The following is a 16,662-nucleotide window of genomic DNA, read 5'->3' as shown; positions in this document are numbered from 1 at the left end:
CCCTGAAATCACTAGTGTGACACTTCTTACCCTCAAGGATATACTGTCCTAAGAGACGCACCACCTCCCCGGGGGAGGCAGAAAAGCACACGAGAGAGGCAGGAGGCTTGGCCACCACCCGGCTGGGGGCTCCCGGGGAAGAGGCAGCTCCGGGGACAGGCACTCACCTGCCAGGAGGAAGAACAGGCTCAGGGCGGCCTCCTGCATGTCAGCGCTGGCCTAGAGGGGTCCAGAGGCGGGTCCAGCGTTAGCAGGGCCACTGGCCCACCAGGCCCTGTGCCTTTGGGCCCACCACCTGCCCCTGTCCCCAGCCAGGGTGCTCAGCCCCCTGGGGCGGGAAGGTGGGGTTGAGACTACGGGGCTGAGAGAGAGGAAGGAGCCCGGAAGTGACGTGGGGGCTGGGCCAGAACTCAGACCTGGCGAGGGAGCGGCTGGAACAACTCACTGGACAGGACTTTAAGCCCCCGAGACCAAGTGAGGGTGGCAGTGCCCACTGTTGTCCTCGTACAGATGGGGAAACTGAGGCTCCGAGAGGTTAGAGTAGGTGCCCGGGGTCGCCTGGCCAGGAAGCAGGATTTAACCCGGGCCCGGCTCCCCAGCAGCTGCTCTAACTCAGGACTGTCAGGGCCCTGGGGCGTTGTGGGAAATGTTGGCAGCCGGGTGGCAGGAGGCCCGGTTCTGGGAGCGTCTCCCATAGACAGCTCAGAGCCTGCCCGGCCCTGCCCCGACTCCGCAGGCATCGGGCGGGGCGCTGCGCTGTGGGGAGGAGACATCTGCAGGCTGGGGTGGGGGTCGGTCGGGGGGGGACAAACTTGGCCTGGCTGCAGCCACAGCCCCATCTCTGTCCCCCCTGCCTCTACCCCCTCCCAGCCCCAGCCCTGGCCGGGCAGCCCCCTGCTCTTGCTCCCCAGCCCCTGACCCACCCTGGGCCCTGCCAGGCTCCTCCTGGCAACAAACGCTCCCTCTTTCTCAGGTAGGCCTCTCCAGCCTGGCATGGCGCTATCCTCCCACCCCGTGAGCCCGCGGTAGGGCCCCTGCCGTCTCCCGCACCCTGCGTAACCTTGACAGCGAGAGCCCACGCTCACTCCTCTCGCCCTGTGCCCGCGCTGTCAGTGACCTTGCTGATTTCACTCATTGCGGCGCCTTCCGCCCCTGCGGTCACCCATTATGTCCTCACTTCACCGAGGGCAGAACCCACGCTCAGAGAGGGGACGGCGCGGTCGGCAACCACCTGTGCAGGCGTTTCCCGAATGTTCCCGTGGACTCCTCCCCTCCGTCTCCCCGTGCCCGGGAATCCCCAGCGTCCAGTTAAGTCCAGACGCTGGCCTCACAGTTTTAGTCTGAGCAACCGCTTTTCTGCAGGAAGAGGCCCGCAGCCTCGGGGAGCATCATGCAGCCATTTAGGACCCAGAAGAGTGTCGGGAGCGGGCGTGGGCTGGCGGGCAGGGCGGCACAGCGGTGTGGGCACAGGCCGCGGTGGCCTGCTGTTGTCAAAGCCGCCTCGGGAGGCTGTCACTCCGCGACGATACTAATACCGGTGGTGACAGCCGGTGCCCACCGAGACGTCACCCCACGCCAGACGCTTTCTCAGTCGTCACACTTATTCACTCGCATGATCTCCGCAGCTGGGCGAAGTTGGTGCCATTGTTGGCCCACGTTGCCGTTGCAACCCTGTCCCCCCTGCCCTGTGCCTGCGGCCCCGTGGCTGCCTGCGGAGACTCACTCTCACGCCTCTTTCCACAGGGCCCTCCCGGCCACTCCTGGCCTGTGACACCCGCCATCCCCCATTCCCATGACATCACCCAGCGCCCGACACAGGAGGCTGATCAGTGGCGTCAGCCTCGGGGGCCTCTGCACGACAGTTTCCAGCCGGCTTTTCCGGAGGCTGCAGGGAGCCGGGAGCTGGGTGGCCGCCCTCACCCCTGGGTGCTCCTGCAGTGCAGGAGGTGGGATGGCTTAGAGTGGGGGCAGCCCGCCCACCCCACTCTGCTCTCCCTTCTGTTAGGGGTGTGTGGCACACCCCTCCCCTCTGTCCCTGAGCGCCCCAACCAACTCCCCATTGTGTAGCCTCCCAGACAGCCACATGCCCTTTCCCTAGAGGTCTCCGGAACCCACGTGCTCCCAACGCCCGGACACCCGGGTCCACCCGCTCTCTCCCTGTCTGCCCAGAGTCCCCCAATCCACCTAGATACCCCTGGTCCACTTGGACACCCCCATCCACCCAGGCACCCCCAGTCCAGATACCTCCCATCTACCCAGACTCCACCAGTCTTTCCAGACACCCCAACCCCACTTGGGGGTCTCACCCTCACCCCAGCTGGCTCACCCCAGTCCCCCGGAGGATGATGGGGGAGGGTCACAGCAGGGGAAGAGTTTTCTCCAACCTCCTGCCCCCAGAGAAGGCCCTTGAACGGGGAAGGTTCTGGGGCCTTCAGAGCAGAGCCCCTGTGTGGCGGGGACAGTTGGGGGTGGCAGGGAGAAAGCGAAAGCAGAGCCAGAGCGGGCTTGGCGGGAGGGCGCCCAGCGCTCACCTGCGCGGCTCACCAGGTTCCGGGGAAATCGGGGCTGCCAAGCCCGAGTGCAGCCTTTACCCGAGGCTGCCACGCCCTGAGCAAACCTGGGCAGGTAGAGAACAAGTCAGACTCCCCAAGGCTCAGGGCCTCCCCCACCCCATTCCTGCTCTTAAAGAGACAGCCTCGCCCCTCCCCCACCACTGGCGCAGAGGGCTCCGTGGGGTCACCTGAGGCCAGGGCAGCCTCAGGTGTGGGGGAAGCATAGGGTGGGCTGAAACTTGGCCTCTTGAATTAATTAGGGGAGGGGCCTTCTCTCTAATCTCCTGTGCCCAGAGAGGGGCCTGGAAGGGGGAAGATTCTGGGATCCTTAACAGCACGGCTTCTGCCTTGCAGGGCTGTGGAGGAAGGGGACCCTCTGATGTACAACCTGACTCCTTTCACTTAGGAGGTGCTTTGCTCGGGGAAGGGATTGCTGGCAATTACGGGGGACTCAAAGTCCCCTTCCAGGCCATATCTTGCTGTCGGCGTGGCTTGAGGCTCAGCCAAAGATGCTGGTACAACCAAAGTCATGAAGTGGCGGCGGGGCGAACATGGGGGAGAGGCTGGAACAGTGAGTAGGGGTCAGGTGGGGGCTGTGGGGCCTTAGACCAGGCCGTAAGCCCCGCCCTGGGAAACTGAGGGCTGGCCCCCAAGCACCAGCCCAGGCTCTCCCCGAGGGTGCAGGAAGCCAGAGGCCTGGGTCTCGGGAGTGGGCGCTGGGCTGGGGGCTGCCTGCGGCCCCGCTCCAGATGCGGCCCCCTGCCCTGTGCAGCTCCCCCGCTGCCTCCCTCTTCTCTGCCGCCTCGTCCAGGCGTCCCTTCCGCTGGGGTCTGTGCAGGCCCCCCCATGGTCCCAGTTGGGGGTTCCCCCTCCCCTCAATTCCGCCTTCTCAGACAGAGGGACTTTTGTCCGGGGCTGGATGCAGAACAAGGCGTCTTTGAGCGGCTGGAGGAGGATTGGGGTCACAAGGAGGGGCAGGGCCAGAGAGGGGTGGCTCTGTGATGGCCACCAGCTGGACCCAGGTGACCCCCAGCACCACCATCGAGGGGTGGGAAGGGGGCTCGGGAGCCAGGCCGGCCGGGGATGGGGAAAGGGGCTCAGGTCCAGGCTCTGCTGGGGGCCGGCCTGGGGAGCAGGGAGAAGGACCCCCTACTCCTCACTGGGCAGGGACTGGGGCAAGGAACGCCCGCCCAGCCGCATGCTTCCCTTACGTGGTTCCCTGGGGAAATTTCTCTATCCCAGGTCTTAGACGAGGACAAGGCCCCCTACCTCCCACCCCATCAAGGAGGGGCCAGTCCCCAGAGGAGCAGAGAGGGCACCCAGGGTGGGGCTCAAAGCAGGAGGCTCAGGAGGAGATAGGAGCAGAGGAAGGGGAGACCTGGAGGCCAGTCTGCCCAAGGGGGTCTTTGTGTCTGTGCGGAGAGCATCTCTTCCCCAGACACGAGGTTGAGTGTCTCTGGGAAGACCCCTTGGTGGTTTGGGGAGTGGGGTGGTGTCTCCCTCTGCTGGGAGTCCTCGGAACTGCAGGCGTCCGAGAGCCGGGCGGCTGGGAAGCGGGCGCCCTGGGCTTTGTCAGCCTGCGAACTCTGGTGCTGAGGGCCAGGCAAGAATTGCAATGAGTGCAGCAGGACAGGTGTGCAGGACAGGTGTGATACCGTAAGGCATGGTGGCAACGGGTAAGCTGGAGAGCTATTGTCCTGTCTAACAAGACTGGAGCAAGTCCCTGTGAGATACTGAGGTATGACCCAGGTACCCTGCCGAGGGACAGAGGCCAGGCGATGGCAAATGTGCGGTGTGCTGCCACCTGGGAGGGGGATATCTTTGGAGAGCAGCGGCCACGCTGCTTCCGCGGAGGGAACCGGGCGGCTGGAGAACGGGTGGAAGGGAGCATCACACGCCCTCGTTCACCTTTTGAATTTTACATCCTGAAAATGAACCACCTTTAAAATGTTTAACCGAAGAAAGCAGAGGATCGCCTCTGCATCAGCGGTCCCCAGCCTTTTTGACACCAGGGACAGCTTTCGAGGAAGACAGTTTTTCTGCGGATGGGGGGACTGGGGGTGTCGCCACCTGGGCTCCACCTCAGGGCATCAGGTTTTGGATCCTCACGGGCAGCGCAGCCTGGACCCCTGGCGCGCGCAGTTTGCAGTGGGTTCCCGCAGCTGCCAGGGTCTGATGGCCGCTGATCTGATGGGGCGGGGGCGGGGCTGGGCGGTGATGCGGGGATGGGGAGCGGCTGTGGGTGCAGGTGGGGCCTCGCTAGCTCGTTCTCCGCCTGGTGCCTGGCCGGCTGCAGACCCGCGCCGGTTTGTGGCCCCAGGTGTTGGGAGCTGCAGCTCTACGAGGTTTGAGCTAATTGCCGCTGTATTTCTGACAGATGTCAGAAATCTGAATCTCTATGCGGAATTCCCAATGTTAAAAGTTGGCTCAGACTTAAAAAAAAAAAATTATGCAGGTCAAACGAAACACGTATAAGGCCTGGTTTCAGCCTGGGGGACCACCAGGTAGAGCCTTCTGACAGCTCTGCGTTTGTAATCGCCGTGGTCTTACGTTCTGACGAACCCATAAGGGCTCGTACCCAACCCCGGCCAATGATAAAGTCTCTCTGGGTTGGACCTGAACATGCCACACACAAGCGTGAGTTGGGCTGGGGCTGGGCCTGGGGTGTATGGCCAGGAGGACTCTGAGACCCCCGTGTGACAGGCACTGAGACTCCGGCAAAGGGCTGTAGGGAGCGGAGCACATGCAGCCACTGGTGCCCTGTCAGGGTCCGGTCTCTTCTGGAGCGAGGCTCCCAGGCTGATTTCACTTGGGTCCTATTTTAAATTGTGCATAGATATAACATACATTTTACATATTAATATATGGATAATGAAAATATTTGAAATAGTTCCTTCATTTTGCTTCTGAAATCATTTTGTCCTGAAGAACCTGTTGCAGCTACGATTGGCTGTGATTTCTCAGCATCCTAGGAATTCTTGCAAAACGAGAAAAACCAAACCTACAGATAGTTTCCGAATATCACAGTTTTCAAAAACGCCAAACTAAAACACAAAATCAAAGCCATGGGGTGTTATGTGGTCATTGATTCCAACTTTTATTGATTTTTTTGCTTTTTTCTTTTTAATTATTATGGGAACGTAAGAGTTGTGTATCTTTATAGGATACGTGTGATGTTTTGATACAGGCGTGATGTGAATTGATCGCGTCGGGGTAATTGGGGTATCCGTCACTGTTATCGATTTCGTTTCGGGAATTTTATTGTCCTTGACTTCAGGCTGTGGGTGTTCCTGCAGCCTCCTGGCAGATGTAGGGACCCTACGTGGGCCACCCTGGGTGGGGGAGCTGGGGGCACCCAAGGTGAGGGGTGCAGTTGGGCGGGGCCCTGCCTTCCCGGGTGGAGCCTGAGCGGCCAGGCTGATGGGCTGGGGGGGCGTGGTTGCGGCGACGTGCCACAGCCCCACTTCCTGGGCAAGACAGGGACAGGGAGGCCGGTGGACAGGTGGATGCGGCTCCCTGGGGTCTCCGGATGCAGCGCCTGTGGGAGGAGAGCAGGAGCTGGCAGGTGGCCCTGCCCTGCCACCTTGGGGTGGTGTGGCCGCGGGCATGTCACTGTTTGGCTTCCAGGAGCTGTGTGAGGTGCCACACGGGGTGGCCAGGGACCTACAGGCCCCCTTGAGATCTGCTCCCCGCCCAGAGAAGCTAGAAAAGTAGATCCTGATTTTTAAATATCGTTGACTGATGTTTAGTTTTCTTAACACTTTATAGAGCAAATAACTTGGGAGGTTCACTTGAGGCCAGGAGTTCAAGAAAAGCCTGGGCAACATAGGGAGTCCCTGCCCCTAAAAATTAAAAAAAATTAACCAGGCTCAGCGGCTGAAGTCCCAGCTTCTCAGGAGGCTGAGGTGGGAGGATCCCTCGAGGCCAGGAGTTTGAGGCTGCAGTGAGCTGTGATTGGGCCGCTGCACTCCAGCCTGGCAATATAGTGAGAGAAAGCAAATGAGACAAAATATTAGGACCTGGTGACCCTGCATGAAAGACATTTGGGTTCATTGTACTGGTTATGTCAGTTTTCTATAGCTGAAAAAATTCAAAATAAAAGTTGGGAAAAAAGTCCATAAAAATGAAAAATTAAAGTTAATGCAAAATAATATAGCATGAGATAAAAAACATCACTGAAAGAAAGGAGGCAAAAGTAAATTTGGAATCGAGTAACCTAAAAGTTAAACAGAATCCAATTGAATTTAAGAGATTATGTACTTATGCATACTGCTATATGTTTTATATCAAATCTTTTTTATGTGTATATGTCTATTTTCCCCTTTTAGATAAAAGCCTGTGTTCATTCTGGCCCTCCCACGATGTCTTTCTTTTGGTTTCTCCGGGATTGACTCGAATTCCATGACCCCTTGGGGCCCAGCTCTGTCCCTTCATGGCTGCAGCGGCTTAACCCCCGGCAGGGTGGCGCTGGGCTGGCAAGCTCCCACCTGGCTGCGGAGGCAGGACGATGAGTCTGCAGTTCTAAGAGCCTGGCTGGCACCCTCGGCCACGGGGAGGCACTGACCCAGCAGCCTGCTGGCAGCCGGGGCCCCTCTCAGCATCCCCCGCCTCCCCCTGCACTCTGGCGTCCAGAAAGATGGTGCTTGGCCCGGCCCGTGCCAGCGCCGCAGCCCTGTGCTCGCCGACTGTCTCTCTCTGCTCTCGGCTACCCGTGCCGCCCGCTGCGGGACTCACTGCCTGCCAGGCAGGTTTGGTTCCTCCTGCTGGGGAAACTGTGGCACGTGGGCTCAGGCACGGAGCAGCAAGTCGCTGGCTTAATTAAGGGTCAGAGTCTAGATCCCAACCCAGGTCTGGCTCCACAGCCCACGTGGATGCAGGGGGTGCGGGGGGGGGGGCCAAAAAACAGCAGGGCATTTGAAGAGGGGGTATGAGTCGAGAGGATCTTTCCAGAACCAACCGCCTCTCCCCCTCCACTGTCCCCACCCTGGCCCGGCCTCCGTCCCCTCCTGCCTGGACACCCCAGCGGCCTCCTCCCTGGTCTCCTGCTCTGTCCGTGCCCCTATGGCCTGCTCCCTACCTGCAGCCAGAGGGAGCCTGGGGACACCTGAGTCAGGTCAGGGCCCTCCTGGCTCAGAGCCCTGCCCGGGCTGCACCTGGCTCCAGGTAACAGCAAAGTCCTCAGCTCAACCCATGACCTCTACCTGGTCCCTGTCCCAGCCCCTGACGGATTTACGCTTCCCCTAGACGTGCCTGTGGGTCCCTCCCTTGTCTTTTTTCAGGGTTTTGCTCACACCCCACCTTCCCAACGGGCCTTTCCTTGGCCACCCGATCTGCAGCCACGTCTTACACCTGGAAGCCACCGCCCCTGCCTATTCTGTTCTCTGTTTTTCCATAGCACCAGCATGTGGCCCCCAACATTCTGTAGAATATACACTTACTGGTTAAGTCCGTGGTCTCTCTCCCCTGTGAAATCTCAGCGTAGAACACAGGGCCTGACACATAGTAGGTGCTCAGAAAATATTCGCTGAGTGAAGGAAAATCGTTCTTGCTAGTTACTATATATTCCAGGCCCCACGCAGATGAATCAGGCACCCCACTCCTTAAGTTGGCCACAGCTTTAGGGGCACACAGTAGGCCCGCAGGTGGAGAGGGAAGGAACTCAGAGCCAGACAGCCTGGGTTCAAATCCCAGATCTACCACTTTCTTTGCTGTGTGACCTCAGGCAAACAAGTCTCCCTTCCTGGGCCTCAGTTTCCCCATCTGTACAACTGGGCTAATAATAGCCCTCGCTCTGCAGGGCTGCCCTTTGGATTCAATGGTGTTGTTGTGTGAGATGCTGACAGCGTGACTAACTCTGAAAGCTGGTCCCCTTCCTGGAAGGGGATGGAGTGGGAGGGATGCGGCTGTGTGTTTTCCAACAGCCAACAATGGGACTCTTGTGAGCTTGGGCCCTCAGGCGTGGAAAACACATTCCCCCTGTGGGTTCTGGACAAAAGTCTCAGGTCCCAGAGCGGAGGTTTACCAGGGCCTTTACATTCTTTGAAGATTGTTGCAACAAGAAATATTGGTTTGGGGATTGTGAGGACGTTGGGGTGGGCTCCCGTTTTACCATCTCTCCCTGCAAGGAGCAGCCAGATCTCTCCCACCTACAGCTCCTAAGGATAGAATCCGATAGGCTTAAGACAATCTCTGGGCCATGACGATTGGTTCAGTGGGGTCCAATCAAAGTCAAACATAGGAATTTTGTTTAGTTAGTACTTAGGGTAAGAAAAGATTTGGGTTTGGGGCAGTGGGGAATACACATTTGAGGCCCAGAAACTCTGCAGTTATTTTGCTACCACAAGAAAAGCCATACCATAGAGACAAAGCTAATACTATAAAGAGGACCACAAACCAAGAAAAATGCTGAGAAATTGAGTCAGCACCCTGATCAAACCGTGCCTGATCTCCCTCTGGGAGTTTCAGTTATGTAATCTAAAATTTTGACTTGAGTTTATTTGAATGAGGGTCTCTGTTACTTGTAACCAAAACAACCAAACTGGTATATGGAGAAATTCTGTGGCCCCAGACTCACTGCACTTTCACTGGGATATGTCACATGATTTTTACTTAGTTTGAGCCAATGTATTTCTTTTAGCTTAAATCAGTTCAAGAGTCTCTAGAGGCCGATAAGTGCTCACGTCTGCCAGGTGAGGGCTCTCTCTGCAGACAAACAGGGGGACAGACATCTTTGAAACGAACACAGAGGGGCTGCCGGACCTGTTCTTCCCAAATTCCACCTTGAAGAAGCACAATAAGCTGGCAGAGCTAAAGGACTCGGCAGAAACAGAAGCGCAAGTTCCTGGGAATTCAACAGTCTGCCCGTCAAAGGTGGTGAGGTGCGAGTGCCTTGTCGCCTGGCCAGTGCCAGGGGAGAGTGGGTGGCAGCCAAAGATGCCCCGAGGATCCCGCATCTCTGCCGTGGCCCATGGGAGGAGGGGGAGCGGGGCACGGCGGGGGCGGAGGCCTCTCAGTGGCAGAATTGCTCACAGCACTACCCGGCCCAGAAGGCCTCCCTGGCCGGCTGGTACCTGCCCCTGTGGAGCAGCCACACTGGGCCGGGGGGGCACAGTCGGTGCCGGTGGGCGCACAGCCCGAGGCACACTGGCGGCCCCCTGGCACGGCGTCGGGGAGGCCAGGCTCGGCCCAGGAGCTGGGACAGGAGGAGCTGCGGAACTCGTAGTGGCTGTGGGGACGCCAGGCCAGCTCTGGAGGAGCACAACTAATTCACCACAAGGACATCAGCTCACTGCCCCGAGCTCAAATTCTGTCCCCTGCTACCTCCCCAGCGCCCGGCGCACGGCAAGCCTCGACGAACATTTGTTGAAAGCACTCATGACTGTACTGAGGCTCTTCTCTGAAGCATTTATTTGTTCAACTTTGAGCATCTACTACACGCCAGGGACGTTCTAGGGACGGGGGACACGGCAGTGACTAAGACAGAAGTCCCCGACCTCAAGGGGCAGATGCTCTAGAGCAGAGGTTGACAAGCCACGCCCCGGGCCAAATCTGGCCCGCCACCTGTTTCTGTACAGCCTGTGATCTGAGAATAGTTTTTACATGTTTAAGTGGTTAGAAAAAAACCAGAAGAAGATTATTTTGTGAGGTGTGAAAATTATGTAAAATTCAACCGTCGGCGTCCATAAATAACGCTTTAATGTCTCCCAGCTCGTTTGTTTATGTGTTGTCTGTGGCTGCTTTTGTGTTACAACAGAAGAGGTGAGCAGCTGCATCAGGGCGCGGCCCAGAAAGCCTGAAACGTCGCTTACCGGGTCCCTTTCGGTAAAAACGTGCTGACTCTCCTCTAGAGGGGCAATGCACGGTGAACTGGTAATAAATAAGACGTAACTTCAGGTTGGGAAACTGGGCCATGTAGCTGGGTGGCCGGGCCCCAGGGGCTGCTTGGAGGGCCGTGGACGGGGAGGGCTCTCTGCAGAGGTGACAGCTGAGCTGAGTCCTGCGGGCCGGAAGGAGCCAGCCGTGTGCTGTCTGGGGAAGAGCATCGCAGGCAGGGGAACAGCAAACGCAAAGGCTCTGAGGAAGGAATGAGAGCGGTGCGGCCTCCGTGCGGAGTGAGCTAGGGAGAGGGTGCAGGGGGCGGTGGGGTGGGCAGGGAGAGGCAGCACATGAGGGTCTCCTAGGAGGAGGCCTGAGGGTCAAAGTTCATCCCAGGGACAATGGGGACCCTGGGACGGTCATAATCAGGAGTCTGATGAGATCTGACTTATACTTTTAAAGGCGTCATGCCAGGTGCTAGTGACACAATGGTGACCAAGACAGACCCCACTACTGCCTTTGGGGGTTTCACAGACCAGGGGAGAGACACGGTGGAGGAGAGATTGCAGAGGAGGCGTGTGTGTGTGTGCACGCACGTGTGTGTGCACGTGTGTGTGCACGTGTGTGCGTGTGCGCGCGCACACGCCTGTGTTTGACTCTAACTTGTCGCTCAGGCCTCGGCTCACGCGTCCCTTTCTCGGGGAAACATGCCCCGACTTCCCAGGCTGGGCCAACACCCCCTCGGGGCTTCCCACACCCCGAGCATCCCCGACAGCCCCAACCACCTGCGTTGTCACTGGCTGAGGAGAGCTCCGCCTACCCCAGCCGAGTGTGGGCCCCGCGGGGTCAGAGTCTTTCTCAGTCACTGCCAGGTCCCCAGCGCCACCCAGCGCAAGGCCAGGCGCAGAGGGACCCCTCCCCGCCACCTCCTGGCTGCGGGGCCTGGAGCCTCACCCTTGGCGTCTGTGAAACCGTCCTGTTCGCGCTAACGGGGAGAAAAGACGGCTCAGGCCTGACTCCAGCCGCCTGTGGAGTGGGGAGGATTCGAGCGCAGCTGACCCCAGGCCCTCCCCAGCACAGGCTCACTTGGGGGTCTGGGACAAGGTCTGTCAACAACAGGGCCCAGGACGCAGAGCCCTGTGGTTTGATCTGGGGGAAGCATGACGCTACCATAGTGTCTTTCCCTGACGCGAAGGTTCAAAATGCATTCGCTCTGCTGCCAGAAACTGTTAATCTGCTTGATCCTCACAACAACCCCACAAGCTAGGTACTGGGACCGTCATTCTTTCGTTGTTGCTAAAGGGAAAACTACGGCACAGAGAGGGTAAGTGATTTCTCCAAGAACACACAGCTGAAAAGTGGTAGTACTGGGATTCCAACCAAGGCAGTTTGACTTTGGGATCTGTGTTCTCAGCCTCGATGCTATACGGGTAAGAGGGAATTCCCTGCTTTAGAAAAGGAAGTAGAATAGAAAAGAATGGAAGGGAAAGTGCTTGAGCACACGTTCCTGTTTGGTGACCCCTTGTATCATGTGGATGCGTATATTGAGGCGGTGGGTGAAATCATGGCCCCCCAAAGATGCCCATGGCCTAGTCGCTGGACCCTATGACTATGTTATGTCACGCGGCAAAGGGCCTTTGCAGGAGAGATTAAGGTTATCTGGACGGGCCTGATGTCATCACATGGGCTCTTAAAAGTGGAGGGAAGCGGAAATCTCCTGGCAGAAAGAGGCGGGGGAGTTCGCAGCATGAGAGGGATTTGGCCCACGGCCGGTCCTTTGAAGATGAAGGGAGGGGCCACAAGCCAAGGAATGTGGAGGCCTCTAGAAGCCAACAACGATCCTCAGTTCACAGTCAGCAAAGAAACAGGGACCCCGGTCCTACAACCGCCGGGAACCGAATTCTGCCAACAGTCTGAATAACCGAGGAAATGATTCTCCCGCAGACCCTCCAGAAAGTAATGCGGCCCAGCCAACGCTTTGATTTTAGCCTGACAACCGCACTGGAACTGGGATTTGTGTTATTTTAAGCTGCTGAGTTTGCAGCAATTGTTACGGCAGCGACAGAAAACTGCACGATTGGGTCCCCAAACTCACGATGCTTCCTATCGCGAGTCTCCATCGAAAACGTTTGAAAGGCTGCTAAATGCTCTTGGCAAAGATCGCTTGGCAGCAGGACAAGGACAAGACAGAGTGGACATTTGTCCCTTGGGCACTGGCCAGTACCCATTGCCCGTGGTTAGCTTCATCCCAGCTTCTGCCTGGGCCATCTCCCCAGGACAGAGCCCGGGGTCGGGCAAAGCCCACTGGAGAATCATTCTGCCCTGGCCGCGGCGACTGGTTCAAGAAGGAGCCAATCAAAGCCACGGCGACACAGTGCAATTTGTGCTGGGCCTTCCGGGACCAATGGGGCTCTCTTTCCTGCCGGGCCCAAACCCCAGTGGCTGCAAGGTCTGGAGCCACTGTGGCCAGGGCGAGCCCGTCTGGATGGGGAGCCAATCTGGTGGGAAGCGTGACCCAGGTCTGAGTGCCTGACTGGGCCAGGCCAGAAGTAGCTGCTCTGAGATCATGAATTATGCAAGCCAACAGGATGGGCTGACGCGGTTTTCTGTGACTGGCAAGCAGCGGAGTGGCGGCTGGCGCAGAGAGGAAGGCAGCGCGTGGGGCGAGGATCGGGACAGGTGCTGCTCTCCGCAGTCCGCCAGCGCTCCCCAGGGCGGCATGAGGGGGCCATGCTGGGCACAGCTACCAGCACCTCACTCCAGATCTGCCGCCAGCCCCTTGTGGCACAGAGGTCGCGGACACAGTTCTGCACGTGGACTTGGGCCTCAGCCGGCTCATTGCGGGCACCCGGCAGGCCACAGAAGGCCAGTGACTGGTACCGGCCCTCCCCGTCGTGTGGGCACAGAGGGGCAGGGCCCGTGGTGGAGCGGCTGGCTGGGAGCCCAGGCTGGGGACGTGAGCCCAGTGAGGCTCCCCCAGCCCCACCTGCATCCCTCGCAGACCCCCAGGGTGAGGCCGTGTCCCCTCAGTCCCCAGGTGTAAGGTCAGGTCCCCCGGGGGACTGCGGGGTGGGGCCCTCCCTGCTTGCTGGCAGAGCCCTGTCCCCTCCGATCTCCTCATTCCAAGTCACTTGGTTCTTCAGGACAGAGGGGAGGGGTGTCAACTGGAGGCTGGGGCCCACCCACTGCGGCCCACCCCCTTCCAGAGCCCCCATCCCCACTCACCTACCAGCATCCCCATGGTGGCCCCACGCTCTGGGCAGCCAGATTGGCTTATCCCAGGGCTGAGGTGGGAGCCCGGGAGGGGCCTGAGCTCAGCTCCACCAGCGGTTGTTCAAGCATCGGCCAGCCATGCCGTCTGGCTGGGGCTGGGCCAGCCTGGGGACAGCAGGTGGGGCAAGGAGGGAGAGAGGAGTTGGATGTCTTCCCTGGCTTTTCCAGCGGGCGGGGTTGCCGCAGGCACCCAGGGCCCCGAGGAGCCCCCCACCCCGTGAGCAGGGCCGTGCAGAGTCAAGCCGCCCACAGGTGGAGAAGCTCAGACTCCGCTCCGTGGAAGGGCAGCTGCGGCTGCGTAGCGGGAGATGCAGAGACCCTCTCCCCCTGCCCTGCCTCTCCTGGCGGGTTAAAGACCAACTCACAGCACCTGGGGGGCTGAGTGAGCCCGTGCAAAGCGGCCAAGGAGCGCGGCTGGGAGATTCGCGGGACACAGGCCGGCCCAGGGGCTTAGGGCCGGACGTCTGCAGAGAATGGCGGGGCTATGGCAGACAAACGCAGAGTCGGGCACTTGGGCGTGTTACTGGGGGACAGTGGCAGAAGGGGGGATCCCCTGGAGGCGTGCACGGGTGGAGGTGGATGAGGAACAAACGGGCGAGGGGTGCAGCCCTGCGCACCCACGGAGAGCCACGGGGCTGTCCTAACAGGGGAGGTCCGGAGCTAGGCAGTGGGGGCTCCGTCTTCAAAGAGGGTGTCCCGAACCCAAGCCAGCCCTTCACGTGGTCAAACCGGGTGGGACGGAGGGGTGCCTGGGCCAGACCTGACTTGCCGGCTCCCTCCTGCGCCACCACGGCTGAGCAGGGCCCGTCACCACCCCAGGGATCTTTGAGTTAAGGCCTCTTTGTCCCCAGGACACTCTCAGCCCCTGGAGATGCTTGCTTCCCCGGGAGCCCAGGGGACCTCCCAGGGAGGCCGTGTCCACGCCCGGTCCGCAGGGAGGGGCTGGGAGCGGGGGCTCAGCACCCTCTGCCAAGACGTTCTGGTCACGGGTCCCAGTCCCAGCTTTGCCCCGAACCATCTGCACCTGGGACAGACTCCCCAGCCCCCTCCTCCCGGCTTGTCTGAGGCTTAAATGAGAGTCTCCCAACGTGTGGCGCATGGGCCACCAGCGAGGAGATCCCAGGCGAGTACAGGAGGGCAATGAAGACGCATTTATTATTATTTTGCCGGTATTTGTTTATTTAATATTTTTCATTTATATTGAAAAACATATATATCTACCACTACCATGTGAAACCCACAGTTTCATGAATATTACTGTTAAAGTCAAGGCTAAGTTGAAAAAAAAAGAGAAGGGGAAAGAGATGATTTAAATAAAACAACACAAATAGTACCAGGGGTATTTGTTCTTGGTCTGTTTCCCCCTAAGCTCCATAAGGGCAGAGATTCTGGTCTGTTTTGTTCCCTGCTCTGTCCCCAGGACCTAGAACAGTGCCTGGCACATAATAGGTGCTTAATAAATATTAGTTGAATGAATGAATGCGTAGCAAAAATTAAGACAGCCACCTTCAAATGTCTGAATTTATGGGACTACCGAAGGGACGTATGCAAAGCTCTCAGTATAGTGCCCGGCACATAGGAAGTGCTCAAAAAATACTCATGGATGTATTTATTAATACAAAAAATATTATTTAGAAGTGCAACGAAGAGGCACTGTGGCCAAATGCTGACCGGCTGTTTTTAAATCAGGATTTGCCCAAAGCTCTGAATGTGTACTAAAAAGTTATTACTGTCACGATTTTATCAGCCACAATCTCAGCAGGCAAATCTTTCAGGTTGAACACTTTAGCGAGGGGTCGTTTCTCTGCTTTGTCGGTGGCCAACTTGCTCCTACAGTCTATAAGCTCCCATGTCGGTTTTTAGACATGGCCCTTAACTTTTTTGACCTGCCTCTCACCAAGGGGTGGGGTCTGTCTCCTCCCGTAGAGTCCGGGCAGGTTTGTGACTGCTTCAGCCAACAAAGCAGAGCAGAAACGAGGCCGGGATGTAAAAGGCAACGTCCGCTGGAATGCTCACTCTGGAGCCCTGGGCCAGCGCATGAGAAGTCCAAATGTCCTGAGGCAGCCATGCTGGGAGGAAGCCCAAGTCAGCTGGACGATGAGTCAGGAGTCCCATCTCAGCCCACCAGACACCAGACTCGTGAGCAAGAAACCTCCTTATTCCATTCCCTGTTCATCAACAGTATTTTCTAGCTCAGGACCTGGACATCGAGGAGTAGAGACAAGCTGTCCCTGCTGTTCCATAATAGAGTAGAATAATAGAATGCTGTCACTTTACCCCACGATGTTTGGGGTGGTTTGTTAGGCAGCAATAGAGCCAGAACAGCTGCTCATTTTATAACTGCAGTATTGAAATAGAACTACTTTTTATGCAGAAGCTAAAATCCATCTCCCTACTTATCCCGCTCTTTGAAAGTTCACGATGATGATTTCTGAATGTAAAACGAGCAGCCTTCACAAGCACGGTGAATCACGGCGGCGATTGCACGTGTGGAATAACTACCGTGGAACAGTAACTGTGCATTCCTCCTGCAGCTCGGCTGGGAGAATGCCAACTCGCAAACCACACGCGGAGCTTTCCATTCCAGGTTACACCCGGAAGGCTTTTCTGTATCCGAAAGGGAATATTCAGACATAACTGCTACACGGGAACGCAAACCCTTGTTTGTGTTGCTGGTGGGGTTGCTCTAGTTCCATAAAGTAGATCGAGCACTTCCGACTCGGAGAAGCAGCGCCAGGGCGTGGAGGGAAGCGTTTTAATCTTCAGCCTGTCTGCAGACCTCGCCCCTGGGGGAAGCTCAAAGCAACCCTGCGATCGTTATTATTTTTTAATATCTCCCTGGCTCCTTGGGGTGAGTGCAAGGTTGGTGGGAGCTGGAAGAAAAACTGAAGCTCGCTGACCCCGCCATGCAAAGGACACTGGTGAATGGTTGTTGAGTGAATCATAATCTCCCCACCCCCTCCCTGCCAGGGCGAACTGTGTCCCCTCCGACCTTCCAGGACATGGTCACATCTGTTCAGAA

At 57.9% G+C, this 16,662-nt stretch overlaps 1 protein-coding gene across 1 annotated transcript in view; it reads right to left on the bottom strand.

Moving 5' to 3' along the window:
- LOC105816158 overlaps positions 1 to 13,608 on the bottom strand; it is a 17,909-nt gene extending 4,301 nt beyond the window's left edge. Inside the window, 6 exon segments of the mRNA XM_012651486.1 lie at positions 168 to 219; positions 2,545 to 2,617; positions 9,312 to 9,507; positions 9,623 to 9,799; positions 13,126 to 13,302; positions 13,593 to 13,608. Of these exon segments, the coding sequence (XP_012506940.1) occupies positions 168 to 219; positions 2,545 to 2,617; positions 9,312 to 9,507; positions 9,623 to 9,799; positions 13,126 to 13,302; positions 13,593 to 13,608 (691 nt within the window).
- Positions 13,609 to 16,662: the final 3,054 nt, after the last annotated feature.

This window comes from Propithecus coquereli, unplaced genomic scaffold, assembly GCF_000956105.1.
Source record: "Propithecus coquereli isolate 6110/MARCELLA unplaced genomic scaffold, Pcoq_1.0 Scaffold358, whole genome shotgun sequence".
NCBI classification, from domain to species: Eukaryota; Metazoa; Chordata; class Mammalia; order Primates; family Indriidae; genus Propithecus; species Propithecus coquereli.
Note: the sequence above shows the minus strand (reverse complement) of the source record. Positions and strands in the feature narration are given on the sequence as shown.